Source organism: Enhydra lutris, unplaced genomic scaffold (genome assembly GCF_002288905.1).
Source record: "Enhydra lutris kenyoni isolate GAN:26980312 unplaced genomic scaffold, ASM228890v2 scaffoldscaffold18, whole genome shotgun sequence".
Lineage (NCBI taxonomy): Eukaryota > Metazoa > Chordata > Mammalia > Carnivora > Mustelidae > Enhydra > Enhydra lutris.
In genome coordinates this window covers 7,472,346-7,499,439 of record NW_019154102.1, presented here as the reverse complement: position 1 = coordinate 7,499,439, position 27,094 = coordinate 7,472,346, and the positions used below count along the sequence as shown (strand labels likewise).

At 34.4% G+C, this 27,094-nt stretch overlaps 1 protein-coding gene across 4 annotated transcripts in view; it reads left to right on the top strand.

Annotated features, from left to right (window-relative positions):
* LOC111148144 (coiled-coil domain containing 88A) overlaps window positions 1–27,094 on the top strand; it is a 120,224-nt gene that overhangs the window by 10,344 nt on the left and 82,786 nt on the right. For all 4 annotated transcript variants that reach the window (XM_022504578.1, XM_022504577.1, XM_022504576.1 and 1 more), the window contains exon 3: window positions 20,371–20,479. In XM_022504578.1, coding sequence (XP_022360286.1) covers window positions 20,371–20,479 — 109 coding nt within the window. The remainder of the gene's footprint in view (window positions 1–20,370; window positions 20,480–27,094) is intronic.

The following is a 27,094-nucleotide window of genomic DNA, read 5'->3' as shown; positions in this document are numbered from 1 at the left end:
AAATGGCATAAAAAGAGGCATGAATATGTGACTAAAATAGTAGAATCAAATAACTATAGGTTATTTTGTATAGCCAAAGCAGAGATTACATGCTTCTTGCACATAGGAGATGAGTTTGAAGAGGTGGGGATTGGGAGACTGTCCTTAGATACCATGTTAAGAAGATTGGATTTTTTTTCTGTAGAGACATGTATTACTTCAGATTCTCTCTGGAGAAACAGAACTACCAAGGGGTGTGTGTATTTGCGTGTGTGTATACAGAGAGAGAGAGACAGAAAGAGAGAGAGAGAGAGATTGATTTATTTTAAGGAACTGAGTCATGAGATTTTGGAGGATTCTCTGGTTTAAAAACTAATGGGGCATTCTAGCAGGCTGCCAGGCTGGAGACTCAGGGAAGAATTGCATTGAGTTCAAATTGGGGAGGGTATGTGCTATGGTGAGTGCTGTGAATTGTGTAAGACTGATGATTCACAGACCTGTACCCCTGAAGCAAATAATACATTATATGTTAATAAGAAATAAAAATTTAAAAAATTTTAAAAAAAGTATCAAAGACAGCTCGCTAGAGGGAGGTCAGCCTTTGTTCCAGTAACACCATCAAATGATTGGATGAAGCCCGCTCACATTATGGAGAGTAATCTGACTCACTCAGAGTCCTTTGGTTTATGTGTTAATCATATCCAAAGAAACACCTTCATAGAACATCCAGAATAATATTTGACCAAATGTCTATGCACTGAGGTCCATCAAAATTGACACACAAAATTAAACATCATAACTAGTGTTTCTTAATCTAGGTCCACAGATATTTTGGGGGGTCTGTGATAACTTAGGAATTTTAATTTTGTGTTTTCATTTTAGTAATTTAAATTTTTTTTCAGGAGGTGGTAATAAAAATCTTTTGCAATAATAATTCACAACTGAGGGATTTTTAAATTTATTTATAGACTGAGGCTAGTTTCTTAAGATTTGTTTTGTTTTGTTTTTTAAAGATTTTATTTATTTTTTTGACAGATAGAGATCACAAGTAGGCAGAGAGGCAGGCAAAGAGAGAAGAGGAAGCAGGATCCCTGCTGAGCAGAGAGCCCGCTGTGGGGCTCGATCCCAGGACTCTGGGATCATGACCTGAGCTGAAGGCAGAGGCTTTAACCCACTGAGCCACCCAGGCGCCCCTAAGGCTAGTTTCTTAAGTCACTTTCTCATACTGGGTCTTTGGACTCTTAGGATATCTGTAGACTAATCCTCAGATACTCTTTTTTATTTTTTAAGATTTTATTTATTAGAGAGAGAGAGAGCACAAGCAGGGGGAGTGGCACGCAGAGGGAAAAGCAGGCTTCCCACTGAGCAGGGAGCCCAATGGGACTTGATCCCTGGATCCTGGGACCATGACCTGAGCCGAAGGTAGATGCTTAACTGACTGAGCCACCCAGGTGTGTGAAATTACCAGATTGGTAATTTCAGTTTTTTAAAACATTGTCACTACCTTATTCCAGCTTGAAAAACAGTAATATAGGCTATCCAAATCATAAAAGGAATTGAAACAGATAGCATTTGCATTTTAGAAGGATTGAATTTGGGGCCAGAATAGAGATAGAAACAGCATTGATGTTGAAGTGATATGGAAGACAGATAGCACGGAAATAATGGGACTTGATTACCAACTTGATAGGAAGAATGAGAAAGGGATTACTGGGATGACTACTTTTTACTTGGGTAAGGAGCAGATGGTAGTGCCCTTAGTAAGAAGACATTACAGGAAGATAAAAATTTAAGGGGAGGGGAAGTATAGAAAATAAGTTCTGAGTTAATTTTGGAGTGTCTGGTGAAGGTGAGAAATATCTTGAGGGCAGGTGGATATTCATAAGTTTGGTGCTCAGGGGAAATGTCTAAAGTAGAGAGGGAATTTGCTTTTAGGTTTATAATAGAAACTAAAGACATGGTTGTCAGAAAAAAATACAGAAGGGGGCCATTGATAGATCCTAGGAAACAGCAACACAACAACATTAAAAGGCTGGAAATTTGAGAAAAGTAGGAAAATTCATAAGGCTGCTGGGAGGAAATCACTAAGGGAGTCAAAGATGAATGCAAGTATTATCATGTAAGGTTGATGGTTTATTTGAGATTTGGAAAGCACCTATTCGTAGTGGAGCCAATCAGCATAGTTGGATAATTTACCCAGTGATGCTTTGCTGCTCAGAAACTGACAAAAAGATCTGTAGAGTTTACTCAAAATTGGCAATAGATAGTGTAGGCCTACATAGGGCAGGATATCCAGGTGAACAGTTGAAATGAACAGAGTATGAGCATTAAAATGAGGAGGAAAGCAAGTGTCATCAGGAGAAGGCTGATACACTGGAGGTTGCAGTAGGATGAAGGAACAGTAGGATTAGAAGGTGAAAAAGGGTGGAATAGGAGGTTGAAGTCAGAGGGCACTTTCAGAATTTTGAAATTTTGAAGGTTGCAATTCTGAATGATGATTTAGGGCCAAGGTTAGACCCTGCTAATGGGTGGGTAAAATGGAATAGAGTGAAAATAACTAAAGTTGAGAAAGAATTTATTTCCTTATTCTTTGTAAGGTTAATGATCTCTTGATTAAGACTAGAGGTAGAAATGAGTATTTTGAAAGCTGGAAAATAAGTAGCTAATTTTAAGGATGTTATAATTAAAGAAAAATTTAATAGGAAGGAAGAAGACTGGCAATTTTAATTTTTCATATTAGTATACTGCTTATTTTAACATCAGACTTGGTGAAATATCTCAGTAGTCTTTCAGGAAATTTTAGACAATGGTGTATTCTTAATGTAATTTACTTTCCTAGTGAAGGCTAGAAAAAAAAATGGTGAACTTCATGTTATTATTAACATCATGACTATTTCCTTTCCTTGGGTGGTAAAGGACCAAGGAAGATAGTTCAGTTTTAGGTGTTGGGTCCTACTCATTGTTTAAGACTTAGACTGCTACAGAGTTGTGGAGGATAAGAAAAAATTGTGGAGAAAAACCAATGGAGGCAATACTCCAATTTATTTTTGCCAAGACTGGTTAAAAAAAGGTAAACCACAGTAAATTCTCTGTTAACCTGAATGTTGAAGGAAAATGGAATGTTGAGTTTTCTCATAATTGAAAGTTATTTTATTTCTTCCAACTCTGTGGTTTAAATCTTTGCAAATGAATTAAATTATATTTCCACGTTTGTAAATAGAATATACATGTCATTTGTTTTAAACTTGTCTTTGTGTTAAGTATTGAATATGTATAACCAAGATGAATCTATAATGAATGGTGAATGATCCCAAGTATGTATTTGAAAGCAAATCTCTTATTATTAGCTAGGGTTTTTTTTTTTCTTTTTCAATTTTTATGAATTTTATTTATTTATTTATTTATTTTTAGTGAGTGAGAGAATGTGTATGTTAGTGTGGGTAGATTAGGGAGCCCTACTGCTTAGAAGTTAGTTAGAAGTTAGTTTTGGGGGTGCCTGGGTGGCTCATTTGGTTAAGTGTCTGCCTTTGGCTCAGGTCATGATCCCAGGGTCCTGGGACTGAGCCCCACATCAGGCTCCCTGCTTAATGGGGAGCCTGCTTCTCCCTCTGCCCAAGCCCCTACTCATGCACTAGAGAGTGCTCTTTCGCTCTCTCAAATAAAAAATCTTCATTTAAAAAAAAAAGAAGTTAGTTTTGGCCTCTAGAGGTATAGATAGGAAGGGAAATCAAGGGGAGGAAGTTAGATTTTTTTCTTTTAAGATTTTATTTATTTGTTCGAGAGAGAGTGAACAGGTACGTGCACAGGAAGGAAAGGTGGGAGGAGGTAGAGGGATAAGCAGACTCTACACTGAGCGTGGTGCCCAATGTGGGTCTAATGCAGGGTTCAACCACATGACCCTGAGATCATGACCTGAGCTGGAACCAAGAGTCAGATGCTTAACCCACTGAGCCACCAGGCACCACAGGAAGTTCAAATTCAAACCTTGAAGAATGATTAGACTTGGGCAGCCATAGTTGAGGAGAGGAGGGTATTTTAAGCTAGGGAATCAACATGAGGAAAAAGCATATTATATATATGACTTGGGAGGTGGTGAAGAGACTAGCCTTGCTACAGGGTCCATCCCAAGTTGGGAAATAGAATATAAATGTGCATAGATGGAGTAGACCAGATTATGGGAAACTTGAAAAATAACCAGTATAATTTAGGCTGCACATGGCAGGCATTGTAGAGCCATTTAAAATTACTTATTAGGGAATTAAAAGTATTAGGAAAATCACTTTGCCATTAGTTTGTAGAGTAGATTGATTATTGACTTTATTTGTTCATCCTATATTTATTAAGCATACACTATGTATCCTATTGCAATACTGAAACTACAGAAATCAGTGAAACTTATAATTGTATTAGTGCTTGGACCAAAGATGAGGAATAGGGAGGAACAAGTAAGTGCTAGTAGAAGATAGATGGGTAGTGATGGGTAGCATTCTGTCCTTATGATCGTGAGGTTCAAGTCGGCGTAGGATGTATGAGTGGAGAAGAAGGAGCAAACTCAAGAACTTAGAGAGAAATTGATGACATTCTAGATATAGTGTGTGAAAGGGAAGAATGAGAGATGATATGCCAAGGTTAAAGTTGAGCAGACAGACTGAAAATTATGTATTTCTAGGAAAGAGGATGTTAAGTTTGGATATTTAATTTTGTGTGAGGAAAATAAGGACATTTATTTTATTTAACTTGCAACTGAAAACATTTAAATGTGTAATACAGCAATATATTTTGACAATGATGCCTAATTTATATGAGAAACGTTCCAATACCTATGCATTTGTACTCTTGTTTACATTTTCATTACTGTTAGTACATATTTCATTTTTTAATTTAGTGATATGGTTTTGAGAATGTGTTATTAAAATTCTTTCAGACTGTCAGAATGCTTTAAAGTGTGCATTTGTAGGATCTAACTTATCCGGGAGATTTAACAATTCCCAAAATATTAAGTTGCACTTTTTTTTTTTTTTTAAGATTTTATTTATTTATTTGACAGAGATCACAAGTAGGCAGAGAGGCAGGCAGAGAGAGAGAGGAGGAAGCAAGTTCCCTGCAAAGCAGAGAGCCCGATGTGGGGCTCGATCCCAGGACCCTGGGATCATGACCTGAGCTGAAGGCAGAGGCTTTAACCCACTGAGCCACCCAGGCACCCCTAAGTTGCACTTTTACCTCTCAGTTGTTAGAAGTTAGCCATCTTTGTGTTATACTTTTTATTTATTTATTTTTTTAAGATTTACTTATTTATTTGACAGAGAGAGACACAGCCAGAGAGGGAGCACAAGCAGGGGGAGTGGGAGAGGGAGAAGCAGGCTTCCCGCTGAACAGGGAGCCCAGTGTGGGGCTCGATCCCAGCACCCTAGGATCATGACCTTAGCCGAAAGCATGCGCTTAACTGACTGAGCCCCCCAGCTGCCCCTTGTGTTATACTTCTATTAACTATAATGATTCAAAGTTTTTGTCTGTGCTTACAGAAAGAGCTCAGGCCATGTGTTTTTGAGCAGTGCTGTTCTCAATAAATTTTTCTGTTATCTGAGAGTATTCATATAATTATTCTGTTTTTATTCCGAAAAATAGTCTGTTACTGAGTTATTTATTCTAGAGGAGAATTTTGGTCTTTGTATAGTTCCCCAGGAGTTTTGTTTTTATTTTTGTTTTAATTCTGCAATGCATAAATTAAGTCTAGTATTTATTGAGTGTTGCACATTTTTCTTTTGACTTTCTTATTATCCGGGGCGCCTGGGTGGCTCAGTCGTTAAGTGTGTCTGCCTTCAGCTAAGGTCTTGATCCTTGGGTCCTGGGATGGGCCTGGATCTGGCTCCCTGCTCGCATCAGGCTCCCTGCTCTGCGGCAAGCCTGCTTCTCCCTTTCTCACTCCCAGTGCTTGTGTTCCTTCTCTTTCTCTCTCTCTCTCTATCAAATAAATAAATAAAATCTTAAAAAAAAAAGAATACCCGTTATCCATCAATTTTGTGTTCCCAGCTGCTTTCAAAATATTCTAAAATCTTATGTCATTTATTCTTCTGTTTTCTAAAAATCAGGGACCCATTTTATTAAATTGGAGGTCCCTAAAACAGTACATTTCTCTAGAACCATTTGTAGACCATGCTGCAAAGTCTTTAACTTGTCTATTAATAATTCCTTACTTCCCTACTTGTGTACCTCTCTTCTACCTTGGTTTGCAGTTCATATCTTTTCCAATACAATACTTGGTTTGTATGTGGGGTTTTTCTTTCTGTTTTACTATTAGTTTTTATTGTATTCTTTCACTTCTGTTTTTAGCAGTCCTTTTTTATTGGATTATCTTTTTTCCCCCCTTTAATTGGTGGACTTATAATGGAGTTAGTTTGTGTAGTGGAGTACTTTTGTGGAGTACTTTTATGGTACACTGAAATGGGCAAATTAAACCAATATTGTGGTAATTTCATTCTGCTCCTAGTAGAATTCTTATTCTTAGAGTAATTCTTTATAGAAACTTTTTTTTTAATATTAGATGATACAAAAAGATTTTCTTGGGATGCTTGGGTGGCTCATTCAATTAAGCGTCTGCCTTCAGCTCAGGTCATGATCCCAGTGTCATGGAATCTAGTCCCACATCCTGCTCCTTGCTTAGTGGGGAGCCTGCTTCTCCCTCTGCCTGCCACTCCCCCTGCTTGTTGTGCTCTCTCTCCATGACAAATAAGTAAGTCTTTAAAAAAATATATTTTATTACTGAATTTTAAAACTTCTTATTTAAGGTAAGTTTCTATGATTGTGTTTTAGTTTGTTGATTAGAAGAGATTATACTTCTGAAAATACTTTTAAAAGTTTTGTTGTTGTTCTTTTTTTTTTTTTAAATTTTAGAGGGCTTTCTTGCTTCTCAGAAATGACTCCTATGCCTGTCACTGGTGATTAATCAAGTGAACTATTGAAATTATCCTAGGAGGTTTTATGGACTTCAGATTAAGAATCCTTTCTCAATTAAATTGGTAGTATGTGAGTGAAAGCTGTACTAGTCAAATCTATCACTGATCAAGTAAAATACCCAATTATGTATCAGCTCAGTTTGAGATTTCTTGAATCTCTAGAACTAATTGGATTTGGAGCAAATACTACCCCAAAATACTGACTAAAACAAATTTAAACATACTATAATAAGATTGAAGGACAATGGGTGAAAGTTCTATCACAGATCATTGATGCTCGTTAATTCTATAAACTTTATTTTATTTTATTTTATTTTTAAGATTTTATTTATTTATTTGACAGAGATCACAAGTAGGTTGAGAGATAGGCAGAGAGAGAGGAGGAAGCAGGCTCCCCGCTGAGCAGAGAGCCTGATGCGGGGCTCAATCCCAGGACCCCGGGATCATGACCCGAGCTGAAGGCAAAGGCTTTAACCCACTGAGCCACCCAGGCGCCCCTATAAACTTTATTTTAGTTACTGGGCATGTGGTTGACCACCATGTAAAAGAAGGTTCTCCTACTTTATGAAGATGATGATTAGCCATAATACCAAGTCCTCAGGTCTCCATACCTAGAACAGGAATTGATTTGCCTGATACAGTGGATCTTAAAGTGAGACCTAATGGACCCCTGCTAGTCTGTGAGGTCAGAATTATTTTTATATAATATTAAGATGTCATCTGCCTTTTTTGCCTGTTCTGAAAAAAGAAAATGATGGTGCAAAAGCAAAGACAGGTAAAACCGCCGACACCTTAGCATGAATCAAGGAGTGGTACCAAGTTGTACTGATAGTCATTTATTCTTCACACTGTGCACTTAGAGCTAAAAAGAAATCAAGTTTCACTTTAAAATTGTTCTTGGTGAAACAGTAGAAGTTATTGTATTGAGTCCTGATCCTTGTGTATATTTGTTTGTAATATTCTGTAGGACAAAATGGGAAGTATGTATAAAACACTTCTGTTGCATAATAAAATGTGATGATTATCTCAAGGAAGAGTACTTATAATTTTTTTCTTGAGTTGCAAGCTGAACAAGTCTCTATTTTGTTTTTATTTGAAAAAATGAGTTACAAACTTATTATTCAGGCTTGATTATTGGGCAGACATTTTTTTCAAAAATGAACAAAGTGAGCCTGCTAGCCATTTTAAGGATAACAACTGATTGTGTTGTCTGTGATAAAATTTGATTTACAGAAAACATGAGCTTGGTAACTTCTCAACATTTTAAAGACACTTCTGCTGAGATTGGAGGTGATGTTAATCAAGGTGATTTTTTATATTGAATAATAAAATGTTCAGTGTTTGGAAAATCTATATAACTCAGTGAACAAATATTTTCAAAATGGCCATTCATAATAAGAAATCACACACATGTAAAACATGTATTCAACATGCCAGATAGATCAATGGATTTTAATGTTTAACAACAAGAATTCACTGATAGCATTTCAGATTCTGTATTGCAACCAGCCTTTAATAAAGTACTACTCTACTGAAGTGTGGTAGTACCAAAGAAGAATATCAGTAATTATCTGAAAGGGCTTAGCTGTTAAAATATTCTGTGTATTTGTGAGAGGTCAATTTTCTTCAAAGATTTTGAACAAAATAATATGTCACAACACATTGAATGCAGAACCAGATTTAAGAATCCACATGTTTTCTACTAAGCTAAACATTAAAGAGGTTTACAAAGTTGTAAAAGAATTTTTTTCTGTTTTTGGAAAAGATAATTATCATAAATATGCTCTTTGTGTTAACATACAATGAGTTTGTTATTTTTGCTGGGTTCTTAATTTTAATTTCTAACATAGTAAATATATAGATACAACTTATCTAAACAAAAGCTCTTTAGACTCCTCAATAATGTTTAAGAGTGGATAAAAAGGGGTTCTCAAACTGAAAAGTTGGAAAACTGCTAGCTTAATGTTTGAAGGGCCCATGTGGCTCAATATAAGAAGTAATTGTAGATAGATACTCAGTCATTTTATCCAACTCAGATAAAGTCAAAGTTAAATACATGTATAGTATTGGATTTTTGTTCTTTTTGTGTCCATTTGCAATTTTTAAATTAAAACATTAGTTCTCTTTGTTAAATCAGTGAGTATAATGCTGTCCTGCTAGCTCAGTCAGGGGCAAACCAGAAAATGTCATAGATATTTTTCAACTTTTGAAGAGGTAACTTAACATATCTAAAATTATGAGAAAGCACATGAAGGAAGACAGTGTGTAGATCTCTGTCTGGTAATTATGTGTTACATACCTCTCCAAAAATGACTGCTCAGTCTTTGTAAAGATCAAATTAGTTAATATATTTGAAAATATCCTATAGATATATACAAGATTGTATTAATACTAGGTTTCATTTTTTATTTGAGGAGGGAAAGAAATTAAAATGAAGGGATACTTTTTTAAAAACCTCTTATTTCCCTGATATACTCAAGGCTGAGACAGCTTATTATTTGGATGACCCTATATGGTAATGATGCTTACCCAGTTAATTATTTTTCATAAAGCAGTCATTATGGTATATGCACTTTTGAAGTTAGATATGCAAATACTTATTTCAGATGTTTCATAGTGACATGCAAATGTTGTGTAGTTATATGTTACCATATAAAATGTCTTAAAAATTTTTAAAAAATCTGTTACAACTAGTTTTATATTAGAATGACATGATCAAAAACATGAACACATGTAGTTGTTAAGGAGCAACACTAAACAGATGGTCCAGGAGGACACATAATAGGCTTGCAGTCTGGGTAGAAGAGCATAAAGCCATTAAAACTATCAGATTTCTGTTTCTCATAGATATTAGTCAATGAATAAGTAAAGACATAGTCCTTGGTTATACAAGGACCAAATCTTTGAATGTTAGTGTTAACTAACTTTCTCTTCATCTTTTACCCTAATTTAAAAATTATTGTATACAGTGGTAGATAATACTATTGCCTGCTTATTGAAATTAATGCATCTTGTCATATGTAGGTCATTTTATAAATGTGAAATTGCTTGAGGCCCTCTTTTACTGCCATGTTGCATTTAACTTCTGGCTGGACAGATTTGAACTATATTGCTAGGCTATTTGCCTCTAAAGCATTTCTCAGTTTTCATCTTATAAAAGGAGATGGTTGATCTGGGATTATGTTGGCTTGGAAATAGCTATGTATGAATAGAAAGTTACTTGCTCCCATTTCATATGAGTATCATTCAATAGCTCGACTTTTATTTTAGGAAAAGGTCTTTCCAAAGATAAATTCTAAAAAAAAATGCTTTCAAAAAGAGTTTAATCAAAACTGTATTAATCATGACTCTATATTCTGAATTAATCTTTGTTTAGCATTTTAAGTAGTAGACATGAAGGAAAGACAATATTTATAATATTTAATAGACTATAATTTCTTTTTAGAGAATTCTGGATTCATACTATACCCCGTTTGTTTAAATTACTGTACTGTGACTTTTATTGTAAGAATTTTAAAAAGCACCTTAAAATACAGGCAGGAATGTAGTGCTTTCTGTCTTTACAGGGAATGCATACCTTTTACAGACGAAATTTTTTATATTGTTTTATTTTCTTAAGTTTATTCATAGTCTAATATTTTATGACTCTGAATCTCTTGCACTGAATCCTACATGTATAGTCTCATTAAATGTGCTTCAGCTAAGTAACAGATTCAATTACTTATCTTTTTTCCTAGAAGTAAATAAAATGGACAGTCTTCATGAAACTGTTTTTTTCTATGGGTGTCTTTACTCTCTTTAAAAATGTTTTACAGGGCGCCTGGGTGGCTCAGTGGGTTAAAGCCTCTGCCTTCAGCTCAGGTCATGATCCCAGGATTCTAGGATCAAGCCCCGCATCGGGCTCTCTGCTCAGTGGGGAGCCTGCTTCCTCCTCTCTCTCTGCCTGCCTCTCTGCCTACTTGTGATCTGTCTGTCAAATAAATAAATAAAATCTTAAAAAAAAAATTTAAAAATGTTTTACATAGTTAAAAGATTAGCTAGTATTAAAAGGTTCATAGTGGGGGTCCCTGGGTGGCTGTGTGAATTAAGCATCTGCCTTGACTCAGGTCCTCATCTCAGGGTCTTGGAATGGAGCCCCTAGTTCTCTGGCTCCCTTCTCAGCAGGGAGTGTTCCTCCCTATCGCTTTGCCCTCTCCCCACCCAACTAATACCTGCCTTGCTCACTTGCTCTCTCAAGTAAATAAAATCTCTAAAAAAAATAAATAAATAAAAGGTTAATAGTGAAATGGTAATCCCTGCCCTAACTTACCTCTCAGTTCTGTTTCTTCGAGTAAAAACTTAACTTTTAAAAAGCAATTTCTAATGTCATTTAGTCCCATTTATAGTGATAATGTGCCCATCCTTGTATTTCTTAATTTATCCCTTTTAGAGATACTGTCTCTTGACTTCTGGATAATGGTAGATGAGATTTTAGCGCTTTTTTTTTGGCCATTTCTGTATCTTCTTATCCTGTCCTTCTAATATATTTATTACAAGTTTAGTTAAATCAACAATTGGGATTCACATTAATATAACTGTATAATGTTTTCTGCAGAACCTAAACTTTTCTTTTAAAAAAAAAAAAACTTTTTTCTGAAGTTACTAATTTTCTTGGTGTACTTAATTTTCAGTAAGTCTATCCTTAAGGAATTAGCTATCTTTCATCGGAGTGGAGATTAGGACTTTTCAGGCAGTTTCATCTGAGGGTAGTCCATAACTCTGACATAAAGAGATTGCATTCTTGGGGTGAAAGGGCCTGTTTTCCCTGATCCTAACATATGTCATTATGACCCTAACTCAAATTAGTCATGAATCAAATGAGAAACCCAAGCCTTGTAATTGAAAGTTTATTGCTCTCTAGGTCCATGCTTAAGGTGCTTAGCAGTAATCCTGGTCTCCCAAGTCTGAAAAGTTTATGGATAGGCTGTGATGGATTATTCAGATTGTAAACAAGTAGGAACTATCCAGGTCTGTTTGTATACTAAAATAACTCTCGGTAGGTACAGTGTGGATTAGAAACTAAAACTGAGACTTTGAATACCAAGTATCAGTCTGTTCTACCAAAGAACTACACTTTTCTATTGGATTTCCAAATGAGTCTACTAGATCATAAAAATCTCCTCAAATCCCATGTACTCAAAGCAAAGATTTGTAAACACAAAGCACCACAGTTTTATAAACAGATGCAGGAAACTTTCATTCCCCTATCTTTAATAATCCCGGTTGAATGTGAGGTTAATTTCAGTGTTAAAGTACTTTTCTGCAAATTTTTCAAAATACTGTCTCTTGCTTTTCTAAGTTGCATTTTTTAATTCTTCCCAGATTGCTAAAATAATTTCTTCTGATATCCCTAGTATATAAAAACTAAACTATTCTCTTTTTATATTCAAGATTGTCTTATTTCAAGGACTCTGAAAGGCTAAAAATATTAAACTTATAAACAAAATTTTCTTTACAAAAAGTTCTTAAAAGATTTTGAGCAAACCAAAATTCTAAATTCTTAAAACTTGCTAATTCTTAGAAGAGCTTTATACAAAGGAGGCCAAAGGCTTTTCTGGCAACTGAACATATTTTGAAATACCATGTGAGGAATGTTGGGCATAAAATTTTTTAAAAGAACCTTTAAAACTTTAATAAATATATCAACTTAAAGAATGCAGAGAAATGTAGTAACAACTGTCAGGGACAAAGGTAATATTTACATTATAAAATTTGTTAAAGTGGAAGTGAAATCACTTGTGTTTATTAGAATATCATGCATCCATTTCAAAGTATAATTTAGATTATATATTGTCATGTAATAATGGGTTCGCATTATAAATTTGTACAGTATGTGTGTGTGTGTGTGTGTGTGTGTGTGTGTGTGTATTTATTTATTTAAAGATTTTACTTATTCATTTGAGAGACAGAGAACGCTAGCAGGGGAGAGGCAGAGGGAGTGGGAGAAGATGACTCCCCTCATGCAGGGCTCAATCCCAGGACCTGGAGATCATGACCTGAGCTGAAGGCAGGTGCTTAAACATCTGAGCCACCTAGCACCCCATATATACCTTTAGTAGTAATATTGAAATCTTCCTTTTTTCTTTTTTAAAAGATTTTATTTATTTATTTGTCACAGAGAGAGCACAAGAAGAGGAGGTGGCAGGCAGAGCAGGCAGAGCAGGCAGAAGGAGAAGCAGGCTAGCGGGCTCCCTGCCAACCAAGGAGCCTGATGCAGGACTGGATCCTAAGACCCTGGGATCATGACCTGAGCCGAAGACAGATGCTTAACTGACTTAGCCACCCAGGCATCCCAATATTGAAATCTTTCTTAAATACTTGTTGTCAGAATTAAAAGTCTGGGTTTATTAAAATATAAAAGACTTTTTAGGTCTATTATCAGTGTATGACTAGGAGGCAGTCACAGGTGAGAGGTAGGTAAGAGGATTCAAATACAGAGCAAGGAAAATAAAAATAAAAAGAAGAAGGCTAGAGAGATATTTACTGATTCTCTATGATTACAAGTGAAATTTACGTAATTGTAGGTTTACCTAACATTTTTGTTACTATAGTTCTTCTTACTCTCCTCTCCCAATTACAATTATCTGTATACTTTTCTCCACAATGGTAGGTTGACTAAACTATGCTTTTATACATTAAGTAATATGGCCACAGTAGGTACTCAGTGAGTCTTTAACTTACTAAATGTATCAGAGTTGATTATAAAAAACAGGATTTTCCCTTCAGCATTCTGTGTTTTTAACCATGACTTCCTGCCCATGCTGCTGTTTGTCACTGTTTGCCATCACACATAATCTAACTTCTGCAATACAGTCTCCTTTTTTTTAAAGTAACTGGTTCTGGTTGGTGCTTTTACCTTGGAGGCCCACTTCTCCAGTTATACTCATTTGCCTTGGGCTACTCCTTAATTCCCTTGCACTAAGCATAAATCAGTCACAGGTCAGATTGGGCTTGTCTTTCTTACTACTATTATTCCTTGTTCTGTATATCTCAAATTGTAGGTTAGGACTCTGTTATTCAGCTGATCTTTGGGACACGAACCTTCATGGGGGGTCTCTATTCTGGGCTGCCAAATGAGTTGTTAGCTTGGAGAATGTCATCTCATAACTCTTATTAGGAAGCAGCCATTTTTGAAACACTATGCTTAGTCGATTACTTATTTTTATTTATTCAAACAACGTTGTTATGATATATACTAATTTTTAGAGATTAAAAATGTGAATAAGGGGGTGCCTGGGTGGTTCAAAGGGTTAAGCCTCTGCCTTCGGCCTGGATCAATGATCTCAGGGCCCTGGAATCGAGCCCCACATTGGGCTCTCTTCTCAGCAGGGAGCCTGCTTCTCCCTCTCTCGCCTACTTGTGATCTCTGTCAAATAAATAAATAAAATCTAAAAAAAAAATGTGAATAAGACATGATTTCTGCTGTCATGGTATTTATAGTCAGGTGAGAAAGTGAGAGGCATGAAGATAATTTAATATCAGAAGGTCTATGTACCAAAAAGAGGGAATGGTTTTTATACTATTTAATCAGTCTGTACAATTAATGTGAGGATGACTCAGTGTTAGATGATGTAACAATGTAACTGACTACATTAACATATTAAAGAAGAAGAATCACATGGGAATAGATGTAGGAAAAATTGGGTAAAATTCAGCACCCATTCAGATATTGAATAAAGAATAGGAGGGAACTTAACCTGAAAGAAGGTATATATCAAAAAATTACAGCAAACATTATACATAAAGGGTGAAACATTAAAAGCCGTTTTTTTAAATTTGAGAACAAGATAAGGACAGCCCTTATCTTCATTATTTGTTGATGCAGTAAGTAAAGAAATAGAAATGAGGTGTCAGATTGGAGAAGAGGAGATAATTGTTATTTGCTGTTGATAAAAGCATTCTTTATACTGGAAAACCAAGAAAATGAACTAAATAAATAAATTTGGAAGGTGATTAATCACAAGTGAAATCTACAATAGCTACAGTTTTCCTGTTATACACTGTATTGTGACAAAATACACAATATAATAGAAAAACTCATTTCTCCAACAAAAACCCAGATAAGAAAAAAAATTATTTAGAAGTATGAGATCTTTGTGGGGAAATTAAAAAATTTTACCAATGCAAATATCAGTCTTTTCAAATAATTATTATTAATAAGATCCTAATAATTCTCAACCAGGTTTTTCCTAGAACCTTATAAAGAGCCTAAATTCAGAGAAAAGAGCAGTAATCAGGACAATTTAAAAACAAAAGAGAGGGGCTTGCTCTAGTTGAATTATGATAATAATAAACCTATAGTAATATTAAAAAGTTCTTAAAGACAGGAATAGAAAATTGGGCCAATGGAATACAACAGACTCCAAAAGTAGGCCCACACTTCATGGGGATCTAATATATCATAGAGATCAGTGAGAAATAAGGTCTTTAGTAATTGGTGTTAGGAAAATTGATTATCAGTTTGGAAAAACTACAAATTATATTCAAGACAACCTCCATAATCACCAACAGACAACCTATGAGAATAAGAAAGTTTAGCAAGGTTTCCAAAGATGATAGGAACACACAAAAATTGATAGCACTCATATATTAGTAATAACTTATTAGTAAAAATATTTTTAAAATATTACATTCATTCTAATGGCAAAAACTAGGAGGCATTTAATAAGCATATATGTAATAATTCTTGCCAGAGAAAACTATAAATTAGTTTTGAAGAGCTTCATGATGGATGTGATTCCAAAAGCCCAGGCAACAAAAGCAAAATTAGACAAATGGATTGCATCAAAGTAAAAATTTATGCACAGTAAAAGAAACAACAAAATGAAAAGATAATCTACAACTTTTTATCAAAGTAATTATAGTAATAGACTATGATCCATTGAATATTATAGGGAATCATGAGTGTGTATTGTTATAAATAAATAAATTGATCAGATTATTGACATAGTTACTGAGTATGTCTTCACAAAATACTTGATAATGACAAAAGAAAAATAACTATCATGGAGGAAACTGGCAGTTACCAGTTTAATCAAGTGATAAAAGGGAGTGTCCTCAGTAATGAGACAAAATGAAATCATGCACCATCTCTTAGGATGTACTGAGAAGAGCACAACATCTCTTCTGTGTTTTTGCTGTTAAAGATATATAACCTGAACTTCGTTATGAGTCAGACACAGTCTAATTAGTTAAACCCAAGTGAAGGACATTCTATGAATAACTGGTTTAACCTTTTAAAATGCCTAGGTCATGAAATTCAAGGAAAGACAGAAGCTATTCCAAACTGAAAGAAAGTAAAGATGAAAATTCAGACTACTGAATGACAAGTGTGATTCTGAATTAGATCCTTTTCTTATAAAGGATATCCATTCATTATCTGGGAATAATAGACTTGAATGGGTTCTAAAGATTGGATGATAGGAAAATATTATTGTTAATTTACTGATTTTAATAATTATATGTGTAGAACATAAGCACTAAAATTTGGGGGGGGGGTATTGGATATCAGGACAGCAACTTACTCTCAAGAGGTTTGGAAAAAAGTCTACTTGTCCATGCAACTTTTCTGTAAGTTTGATATTGCCCCATAAATCACTTAAACTCTGTACTTTTCAGCTGGTTTATTTTTTTTCCCCTCTGTTTTAGATTTTTTTATTGTGTCTTCAAGTTCACTAATCTTTTGTTAACAGTTTCCTATCTACTGTTAAGCCCATGCAGTGAATTTATCATTTCAGATATGTAATTTTTAGCTTTCGAAGTTCCATTTGGTTTTTTTTTTTTAACAGTTTCCTTTTCTCCTCACATAATGCTCATGTTTTCTTTTAAGTCCTTTACTGTATAGTTGAATATATAGGTTTGAATAACAGGTTTGAACTGCATGGATCCACTTAAACACAGATATTTGTAATAAATACAGTACAGTACTATAAATATATTTTTCTCTTTTAATTTTCTTAATTTTTTCTCTCTAGTTTACTTTGTTATAAGAATACAGTATATATACATATAAAAATATGTATCAGTAGACTTTATGTTATTGGTAAGGCTCTGAGCAACAGTAAGCTATTAGTAAAGTTTTGGGAAAATCAAAACTTCTTTGTAGATTTTTGGCTGTGCAAGTGGTCAGCACTTCTAATCCCATGTCATTCAAGGGGTCACTATATTTATAATGGCTTTTTATAAGTTCTTGTCTGCTCTTCCCATGATCTCTTTCATTTCTGGGTCTGTTTCTTTTGACTTTGCATTTTTCTTTCCTGGTCACAAATCACTTTTTTTTTTTCACCCCCCTTCTTTACATGTCTAGTAATTTTTGATTGTATAGTGGACATTTTGGTTATTACATTGTGATGTGTCTGGATCTTATCCTTTCAGGAGTGATGAATTTTGTTTTGGCATGTTGTCAAGTTGCTTGTAATTAACTTGATCCTTTGAAAGCTTATTTTTAAAGCTTCTTGGGGGAGGTTCTGGAATATTTTTTACTCAACTGCTAGATTATTCCTACTTCTAAGATAATTTTCCGAGGTTTCTCTACTAAATGCTCTGGGTGTTTGTAAAGGTCTCTTTTACACTCTGGCTGGTCAGAACTTGAATATCTTTCTGTACTTTGTGAGCTTCGGTGGTTATTTAGCTTATAGCATTCCTGTGGTTGTCCTCTCCTCAGCCTTGTAGAATTTAGGGGTACATATGCCCAACTTAGTATTTAGCCAAAATCTTCACTGCATATAGTTGGAGCTCTCTTACATATTAGGATAGTTTCCTATCTCTAGTATTCTTTTCTGAAAATTTTAGTTACTTCAGTTTCCTTGAACTCTAAGTTTTGGGTACTTAAGTTCAGTGAAGCTTGGGCTACCCCTCCCAATACCTCATTCTGGAAAATGCCTCATTGCTTCACTAAAGAGAACCTTTTGAGGGATTATAACATTATAACATTATAACCTGCTGTCCAAAGTCTGAAACTGTTACTTCATGTTTGTACAGTTTTCTAGCTCTTTATGGCAAGAGGGCAAATTTGATGCTAGCTATTCCTACTTGATATTTTAACTTACTTTGGTTGTATTATTTTCTCATTCAGTGTTGTGAGCAATCTCACTGAATATGGCTGAACTGATGCAGTGTTGGGGATTGACTGTGAGAGTTCGGTCACATGACAAAGGATCAATATGTTGGGAATTCTGGCAAAAGAATAGTTGAAGTAAAGCAATAATTCTCAGAGTATGGTTTGAGGATCCTCGCAGGGGTTCCATAGGGTCTTTCTACTTCTAAGTACATATCCTGGTAAGGCTAAATTTTCTTCATGTACATGAACCAAAATACCGCAAACAATAGATGAATGCAGAAACAAAGATGAGCAAGCCTGTTTTTCAAGTTTAAACTAGGTATTAAAGCGATGTGTAAAAATAGTAAAACAATGCTACTCTTCTCACTAATCTTTTTACTTTGATATTTTTAAACATGTAATTTATTATTTTGAAAAATGAGTTAATAAGTAAACAGCTGTGAAATCTTCTCAGTTTTAAATTCTGTTACAATAAATACAGCCACAAAAATAAAAGTTTGGGGCCTAAAAGTTTGAGAATTATTAAAATAAAGCACCATACAGTCTGATCTGTCTGGGAAAGGAACTGAAGGCATTAGGGGTATAAAGTATAAAGGAGTATAAAAGCATTAGGTAAAAAAGGGAAGGATTAAGGAATGAGAGGTTCTATTGAGTTCCTCTTCTCTATTGTATAGGTATCAATTTCTTTATTTCTCTGCATTCTTGTGTGGAGGTGTGGCAGTTAAAGTCATAATCAGGAGACAGTACTGTGTCGCAACAACTGCTGAGATTTTTGCTTTATGATACTATATGTTCAGCCCTTGCATAAGGAATCCTGATTTAACGTCTGCCATTTCACTTGGCCATGTCCTTCTCCAGCCTGGCCACTTTCCCCTAATGCGGAACTAGCTTGTACGTGCTTATGTTCTGGCATCAACATCCCTTCTGTTCTAGTGCCACCACTTGTACTTGGATTTCCTGTTCTTCTTAAAAAAGAACATAAATGAGTATTTGTCTCTGGTTTATTATCAAATGTTTTCAACGTCTATTTGTATGTTGAAAATGGCAGGATCTCCTTTGTCATGGCTGAATAATAACGCTAATACATGTATATAAATATATATGGTATGTATCTCACATCTTTTTTGTGCATTTATCTGTTGATAGGTTGTTTCTCTGTGTTCGCTATTGTAAATAATACTGCAGTGAATTGCAGGTATCTTTTCGAGATCCTGGTTTCACTTCCTTTGGCTTATATATTGCGAAATTGGGTTGCTGGATCATATGGTAGCTCTGTTTTTAATTTTTTGATGAATCTCTACAGTGGTTACAACAAATTACATTCCTAATAATAGTGCAGAAGAGTTCCTTTTCTCCACATCCTTGCCAACATTTGTTATCTCTTATGTTTTTGATGTTTGGATGTAGCTCTTTTAACAGATGTGAGGGTGATGAATTTGATTTGCGTTTTTTTGATTAATGATGTTTAAGTACCTTTTTATGTACCTATTGGCCATTTGTAGGTCATTTTTTAGAAAAATGTTTAGCTCCTCTGCCCATTTTAAAATTAGTTTGGTTTTTTCCTGTCAAGTTGTATGAGTTTTTTATATATTTTGGATATTAACCCTTTATCAGATATATGATTTGAAAATATTTTCTCCCATTCCATAGGTTGCCTTTTCATTTTGTTGATGGTTTTCTTGGCTGTGCAGAAGCTTTTTAGTTCTATGTAGTTACACTTATTTTTTTCTTTTTGTTTATATTGCCTTTGTTTTTGGTGTCATTGAATTTCACATTCTTAACCATGGTCTATTTTTCCTCAGTTTCTGCTATCTCAGAATCATTCATTTGCTTTCATTGAATGTGTAAAGTTTACCCAAGATTAAAGTATTAACCCATGTTATAACTGCATTCTTTAATTCCTGTGTGACAGTGCCTGCTCAAATATAGTCCTCATTATTCAGTGAGAAGATAGAGCATTTCTTGGTTATTAGCTCATATTTTACATTCTTGATTTAAATAGATTTATTTTGGGTGATGGAAATAAATATATTCAAAGGAAGTAGGAGGTTATTTATCCCAGGAAGGTAGAGAAACAAAATGAGAATGAAGGGCAATATCTGACTTATGTTTCAAATTTACTTTGCCATTGTCCTAAAAATATCAAATGCATTTGTATTAATTAGAAGCATAGAACACATGTCAAAAAAATCTTCATTTTGGATTGTCTCTTTAATGCATGTGGACACACAATTTTTTAAAGAAAAAATGTATTTTATGGTTCTTTTCAGACATCTGTAGGGTGATAGGTACATTTCAATATAATTTTAGTTTAAAACATCTTTTTTAAATTTCTTACAGTAATCCTAAATCGGAGAGTCAGAGAGTAAATAAAAAAGTCAACAATGATGCCTCACTTAGAATTCATAATCTTTCCATTTTGGTGAGACAGATAAAATTTTATTACCAGGTAAGTGATCCTTTTTTAAAAATTTATTTAGTATTTTAATAAATGCTTGTGTATTCATATTTTTCTGTAATAACAAAAGGTGAGTATCACTCAACTAACATACACTGAATGCTTATTATGTGCCAGATACTGGTTTATTTGCTGGAGGTAGAGCAGTATTGATCTAATTTATTTCTTATGTAATATTAAAGATACAAACAAGCACTTCATAATTATGTAATTTAAAAAAATAATTATTCTATTTTATGAATTTTTAAAACCAGTTTGCAGTTTCTGAGAGCTTTAATAATGCAACACTTTGTTAAGCTACTTGAATTATGTCTTTGAAACATACACTTTTTATGGTGAGCACTCTGGACTCTGAACATATACTTTTTATTGTCCCTTTTAAAACAAATTGGATGCATATTTCAGAGTTTAAGTATGAGCATTCTTCAGGCTATCACTATACCTCTAGGAATCACTATAGCTGCATCACACAAATTTTGGTATGTTGTATTTTTTTTAATGTTTATTTTTGTGTATTTTCTTATTTTTGTTGTGGTTTCTTATTCCACTTGAGTTATTTAAAAGAAGTATTTTTCAAGCAGACTTCTTTTGGTTTTTATTTTTGGTTAAAGAATATGGTTTGTATGATGCTAATTTTTTGAAAATTGTTAATAATTACTTGGCTTGGCCTATTATGTCTTCAGTTTTTATTAAGATTTGATCTGTGCTTCAAAAAGATAGGTACTGTCCAGTTGTTTGGGTACAGAGTCAGAGCAAACAGGTTTGTTAATTGCATTTTTCAACCTTCTGTGGCCTGTTTAATTTTCTCTTGATCTCTCATTTACTGAGAAAGGTAAAGTTGAATTCTCCCATGATGGTAGATTTGTCAAGTTTGCCTTTATCCACTTGAGAGCTATGTGACTAAATGCAAATGAGTTTTGAATTTTTTAATTATTATGGAAAATTATATCATTTATAAGTACTTGTTTCCACATATTTTTTTCTAATGGTTTAAATCTTTTTCACCCTCCTTCTGTTTTTTTAAAGGCCACTCTCAAAATTATGCATTCCATTCTTATGATAGCAAAGGCCAAAATTAGTATCTTTACTCTTATGGAATAGCACGATGATCTTAGAATACTTTAACTCCAGTTCCCCTTTATGATTTTTTTAAGCCCTTCTTGTCTTTTTGTTCTTTTTTTAAGACCCTATAAATTAGATATTAAAAGTACTGTTAAATAAATAGAATCAGTGTTCCTTTAGATCAAGCTATGTATTTTCCTCCCCCCCGCTCCATAATTTTCTTTTGTATCTCAGAACTGTCTTTGGTATCATTTTCTTATGAAGTATATCCTTCAAATGTTTATTTAGAGAGGGCTTTTTGAAGGTAAAATTTTTGTGTTTATTTGTCTGAGAATGCCTTTATTTCACCCTTGTTCTTGAAAGATAGCTTTATTGAGTATGCAGTTCTTTGTTAACAATTATTTTTCTCTCAGTGTTTTGCAGACTTTATTCTCCTATGTTGGGATTCCTTTTTGTTCTGGAGAAGTCAGCCATAAGTCTAATTTTTGTTCTTAGGTTAAACTGTCCTTTTTCTCTCTTGGTTGCTAATACTCTCTTCTGAAATCTCTTTCCTATTCTATTTTTCAGATATTACTATTACATGTTTATTAGACTTTCTCATTCTATCCCCCATGTTTGTTAAACTTTCTTTTACCTTATCAGTCTTGTGCTGCATTCTGAGTATTTTTTTTAAGGTCTGTCTCTCCAGTTTGCTAATTTGCCTCTCTGATGTGTCAGATCTTCTGTTTAAACCACTGATTAACTTTTGACTCAGTAATTATATCTTTCTTTTGGAGAAGGTCTGTTTGATTCTTTTTATCTTTGCTTTTTCGTTTTATTATTCTTTTAATTCCATTATTTCTTTAGAAATTAAAACTTTTTTTTTTTTTTTTTTTTTTTTTAGTTTTATGCCTGATAATTCCAAAATCTGAAGTCAGATCTGTGGTGATCTGAATATACCTTTTGTTTTTAGCTTGCTATTTCTCATGGTTGTGGTAGTAGCAGTGGCAGTGGTGTGTGTGTGTGTGTGTGTGTGTGTGTGTGTGTGTGTGTTGTGACCTTATTTTGGGTGGGAGGGGATTTATCTGTGGGAATACTTTTGTGTCTGGGCCAAGGATGTATTGCTCCAGAGAGAATTTGTTTCATTTGTGCAACCAGCCCAGAACCACTTTAATTTATTTTAAGTAGCTCCATATTATTTTAGAAGTGATACTTGTATACTATAGAAACATAGAAAAAATGAGAAAATACAAACATAGTTCCAGTGCCTGGATATTATCACTATTAGCATCTTAATATATGTATTTCTGAATCTCTTTTTCTGCATTTAAGGTAGGTATATTATGTATTTATTTGTTTGTATTTTTTTCTAAGCTGGTAGTACATTATTGCAAATCCTTAGGGAAATAACCCTCCTCAGTCTCTACCAAAGACCAAGAAAAACATCTTCTTTCTTGTCTTCCTTTATAGGGTCCAGTTTTTTTCTTTTTTATCTCTTAACTGAGGATTATCTTTTTATTTTTATTTTTTAGTTCAGTCATTTGAAAATAATTTTTTAAAAATTTTCCAGGATGTTTGGATTCCTTCCTTCTTTTCTTTTTTTTTTTTTTTTTAAAGATTTTATTTATTTATTTGTCAGAGAGAGAGAGGGAGAGAGAGCAAGCACAGGCAGACAGAATGGCAGGCAGAGGCAGAGGGAGAAGCAGGCTCCCCGATGAGCAAGGAGCCCAATGTGGGACTCGATCCCAGGACGCTGGGATCATGACCTGAGCCGAAGGCAGCTGCTTAACCAACTGAGCCACCCAGGTGTCCCCCTTCCTTCTTTTCTAATATCTAATACTCCTTGTTGCCAGAAATAAGTCTGTGCTAGATTTTTTATAAACTTTTTTGTATTACTTGCCAGTATTCCAGCTGTCATCTTCCTCAAGTTGATTTGAGGAAATAAGACTTCTATTTTGTCTTTTAATCTTGTTTCATATCAGTATTTTTAGATTTGAAACAAATGAGTAAATTAAGTGATACAGTGACTTATTTTGATAGTCATCAGTTTTGTTCTTATGAAAACAATGCTAGATTTTTGGTTTCATATTATCTTTAGGGAGATGGAGGTTTGCCTTGAAAATTTCAGAGAGATTCCTTGGAGGGCAAAAGGATTTCTGCATCAGAATCTTAAATCAGTTGTCAGTGCAACCTAATTCTGTATTGTATACTATTGCTTTTTTTTTTTTAAACAGTTTTCTTGAGATACAGTTCATATACTGTATAATTAGCTCATCTAAAATTTCCAATTCAGTGGTTTTTAGTATATTTAGACAGTTGTGCTGGCATCAGTACAACCAATTTTAGAATAATTTTGTCACCCTCCAAAAAAAACCCTGTTACTCCTATTTTCCCTATCCTGCACACACACAGCACCACCACACTACCACTACCCCAGTGTTAGGCAATTGCTAAAATCTATTTTTGTCTCCATAGATTTGCCTCTTCTGGACATTTCTTAAAAAATGGTATTGTATACTTTGTGGTCTTTTGTTACTGACTTCTCTTACCTGCATACTGATTTCAAGATTCATTCATGTTGTAACATGTAGTACTATTTTTTATGAAACTACTGTTGTCTTGTTTTTTTGTCTTCCTCCTGACTAAAGCCAGGTGTTGAAATTCCCTTTTATTAATCATGTTAATCTAATGATGCTGTAGTCATCAAGAAATTTGGGGAGGAGCAAATTGTGAAATCCATCAGTTCAACATTTTCGATAAGTGGTTCTTAATGGAGGGTGCTTTTATCCCCTCGGGGACATTTGGCAGTGATGAGAGACATTTTCACACACAGGAATACTACTGGAATAAAGTGGGTAGAAGCCAGGAAAGCAGCTTAGTATTCTCTGATGCATGGCACAGTTTCCTAAGAAAGGAATCATCCAGCCCAAAATGTTAATAGTGACAAAACTGAGAAGTCTAAATGCTTATAATGCCAGGTGATTTTAGTATTAACATTTTTGACTTGTGTTGAGTTATCAACATTTTTTTAGACACATCTGTAAATATTTCATTAACATTTGCTGGGTGACCAGTTATACCCTTTTCTTTTCATTAATGGAAGTTTGAATACCAGTGGACTACCTTAGGGCTAGAAGTGATTGAGTATCTTAACATTTTGTCACTATTGTTTCAGATATTTAAAACATAAAATATTCTGAAGGTTGAAATTCTCCATGTATCAATTCCTTGTGTTTTTCCTTTAGTACCAGTTTACAAAACCATTTCTGCCATCAACCCAGTGTTTCGTATTCTTAGATAAAATGTTTCCGAGACACTTCTTTTTTTTTTATTATTTTATTTATTTATTTGATAGAGAGAGACACAGAGAGAGAGGGAACATAAGCCATAAGCAGGTGGAGTGGGAGAGGGAGAAGAAGGCTTCCTGCAGAGCAGGGAGCCCAATGCAGAGCTTAATCCCAGGACCCTGGGATCATGACCTGAGCCAAAGGCAGATGCTTAACAACTGAGCCACCCAGACTCCCCACACCCCCTGCCCCTGCCAAGACATTTCTGAAGTATCTTCAGGAATAGATCAACTGTCTTATTTACACAGTTACTTGACATACTAAATTTTTTCCCTCATGTATGTGAACCAAGACACTCCTGGCCTTGTTTAATATAAGACAGATTTCAAGTTAAGGTCTAAATCAGTGCAGTTCTTGTCACCTGTTAAATTACCTATCTGTTGAAAAGATCAGACTTTTCTCCCAAATTTATTAAAACTATTAAAAATATGTTTTACATCTCATACACTCCTCAGAAAAAGTACTGAGGTAAAATATTTTAGCACATTGTGGTGGTTCTGATTCACGAAAGGAAAGTGAATTTGGGTGGGTTAAAATTCACAAGTGTGTGTCTCCCAATTTTTTTTTAATGGATTGGTAAGAATTAGGGTCATCTTGCAGAAATGATTCCTAGGGAGAAAAGAAAAGTGACAGATAACCTTGAGATGATTGTTAGTGGAAGGAAGTATTTTATTGTATCTTTTCAGTAATGATAGGTAAATTTAAGTGTCCATATTCTTCCTTTTTTTCATTTTATTGATTTAGAACATGTAAAAGCTCAGTAAAAATTGTAATGTCATGCAGATTTCCCCTCTGTTCTGCTACTTGTAAATTGAATGCCAGGGCATTGGGGCTACAGTGGTGAACACAACAAACCATGTCCCTGTTCTTATGGTTATATTAGAGGGATAATAGATGAGTAAATAACTAAATAAATAATTTTGATTATGATAAATAAGAACAATGAAGGAGTAATCTACTAGGTCTTGAGAGAAATAACTGGTTAAGATTAGATTATGAGAAGTTGATTGGATATACTTGTTCATGTTTAAGTGGCAGCTCAGACCTTTTCAGATAATCACTTTATCCATATACAGCAAGCATTTCTTTTTGTCTTGCCAATAAATACTGGAAAATTTTCAAGTCAGAAGTAAGGAAGTTACAGCTATTATGTAAAACTACCTAGTCTCTGGATTTTTTAAAGTTATTTTTATTCCTGTGAATGAAAGATAGTGAATTTGATTATCAGAGAGACAATTTACAAGTAAAAATCTTAGTCCATGTTTAGAATTCTGTCAGCAGCTAGTGATTGCCTTGACTACTCTGGCTGCAGTTTATTTATTTATTTATTTATTTAGATTTTATTTATTTATTTGACAGACAGATCACAAGTAGGCAGAGAGGCAGGCAGAGAGAGAGGGGGAAGCAGGCTCCCCGCTGAGCAGAGAGCAGAGAGCCGGAGGTAGGGCTGGATCCCAGGACCCTGGGATCGTGACCTGAGCTGAAGGCAGAGTCTTTAACCCACTGCGCCACCCAGGCGTTCCTGGCTGCAGTTTAAATACGTACTAAAAGAAGCAAGGTGGTTCTTCAACCACCATTAAAATAATAAGCTGAATCATTTGAGGCTCAGAAGGAAAAAGAACACTTTACTATTAGGAAATTTAAATTTATTAGGACATTTTTGCATGGTTGATGTCATTAATATTAAAAACAAAATGGTCTTAAACCATTAATCTGGTTGGCAGAGAAAACTGGTACTTTTTAAAGATTTTTGTTTAACATCTGTTATAAGCAACATGTGGATTATTAAAATTAGTAAAACCTAGTAGCCAAAGAAATGGGCCTTTTGTTTTATGTACAACGCATACTTTATTTTCCATCATATTTTTGACACTTTGGTCAGATGTTCTTTCTTTTTAATGCTATTCATTTACTTTTTTCTATAGACTAAAATATGGTAAAATAAGTCTTGATTTTTTTTTAAGAGAGAGGGAGTTGGGGGTTACGGAAGTAGAGGGAGAGAGAGAATCTTAAGCAGGCTCCTTGCCCAGCACTGAGCTCGATGCAGGGCTCTGTTTTATAACCCTGAGATCATAACCTGAGCCGAAATCAAGAGTCAGACACTTAACTGACTGAGCCACCCATGTGCCCCTTTAATGCTTTTCACTAGTAACACAGATAAAAGAACAAACACAAATATTATGATAAATGTAATTATGTTTGAATTTTTAAAATAGGT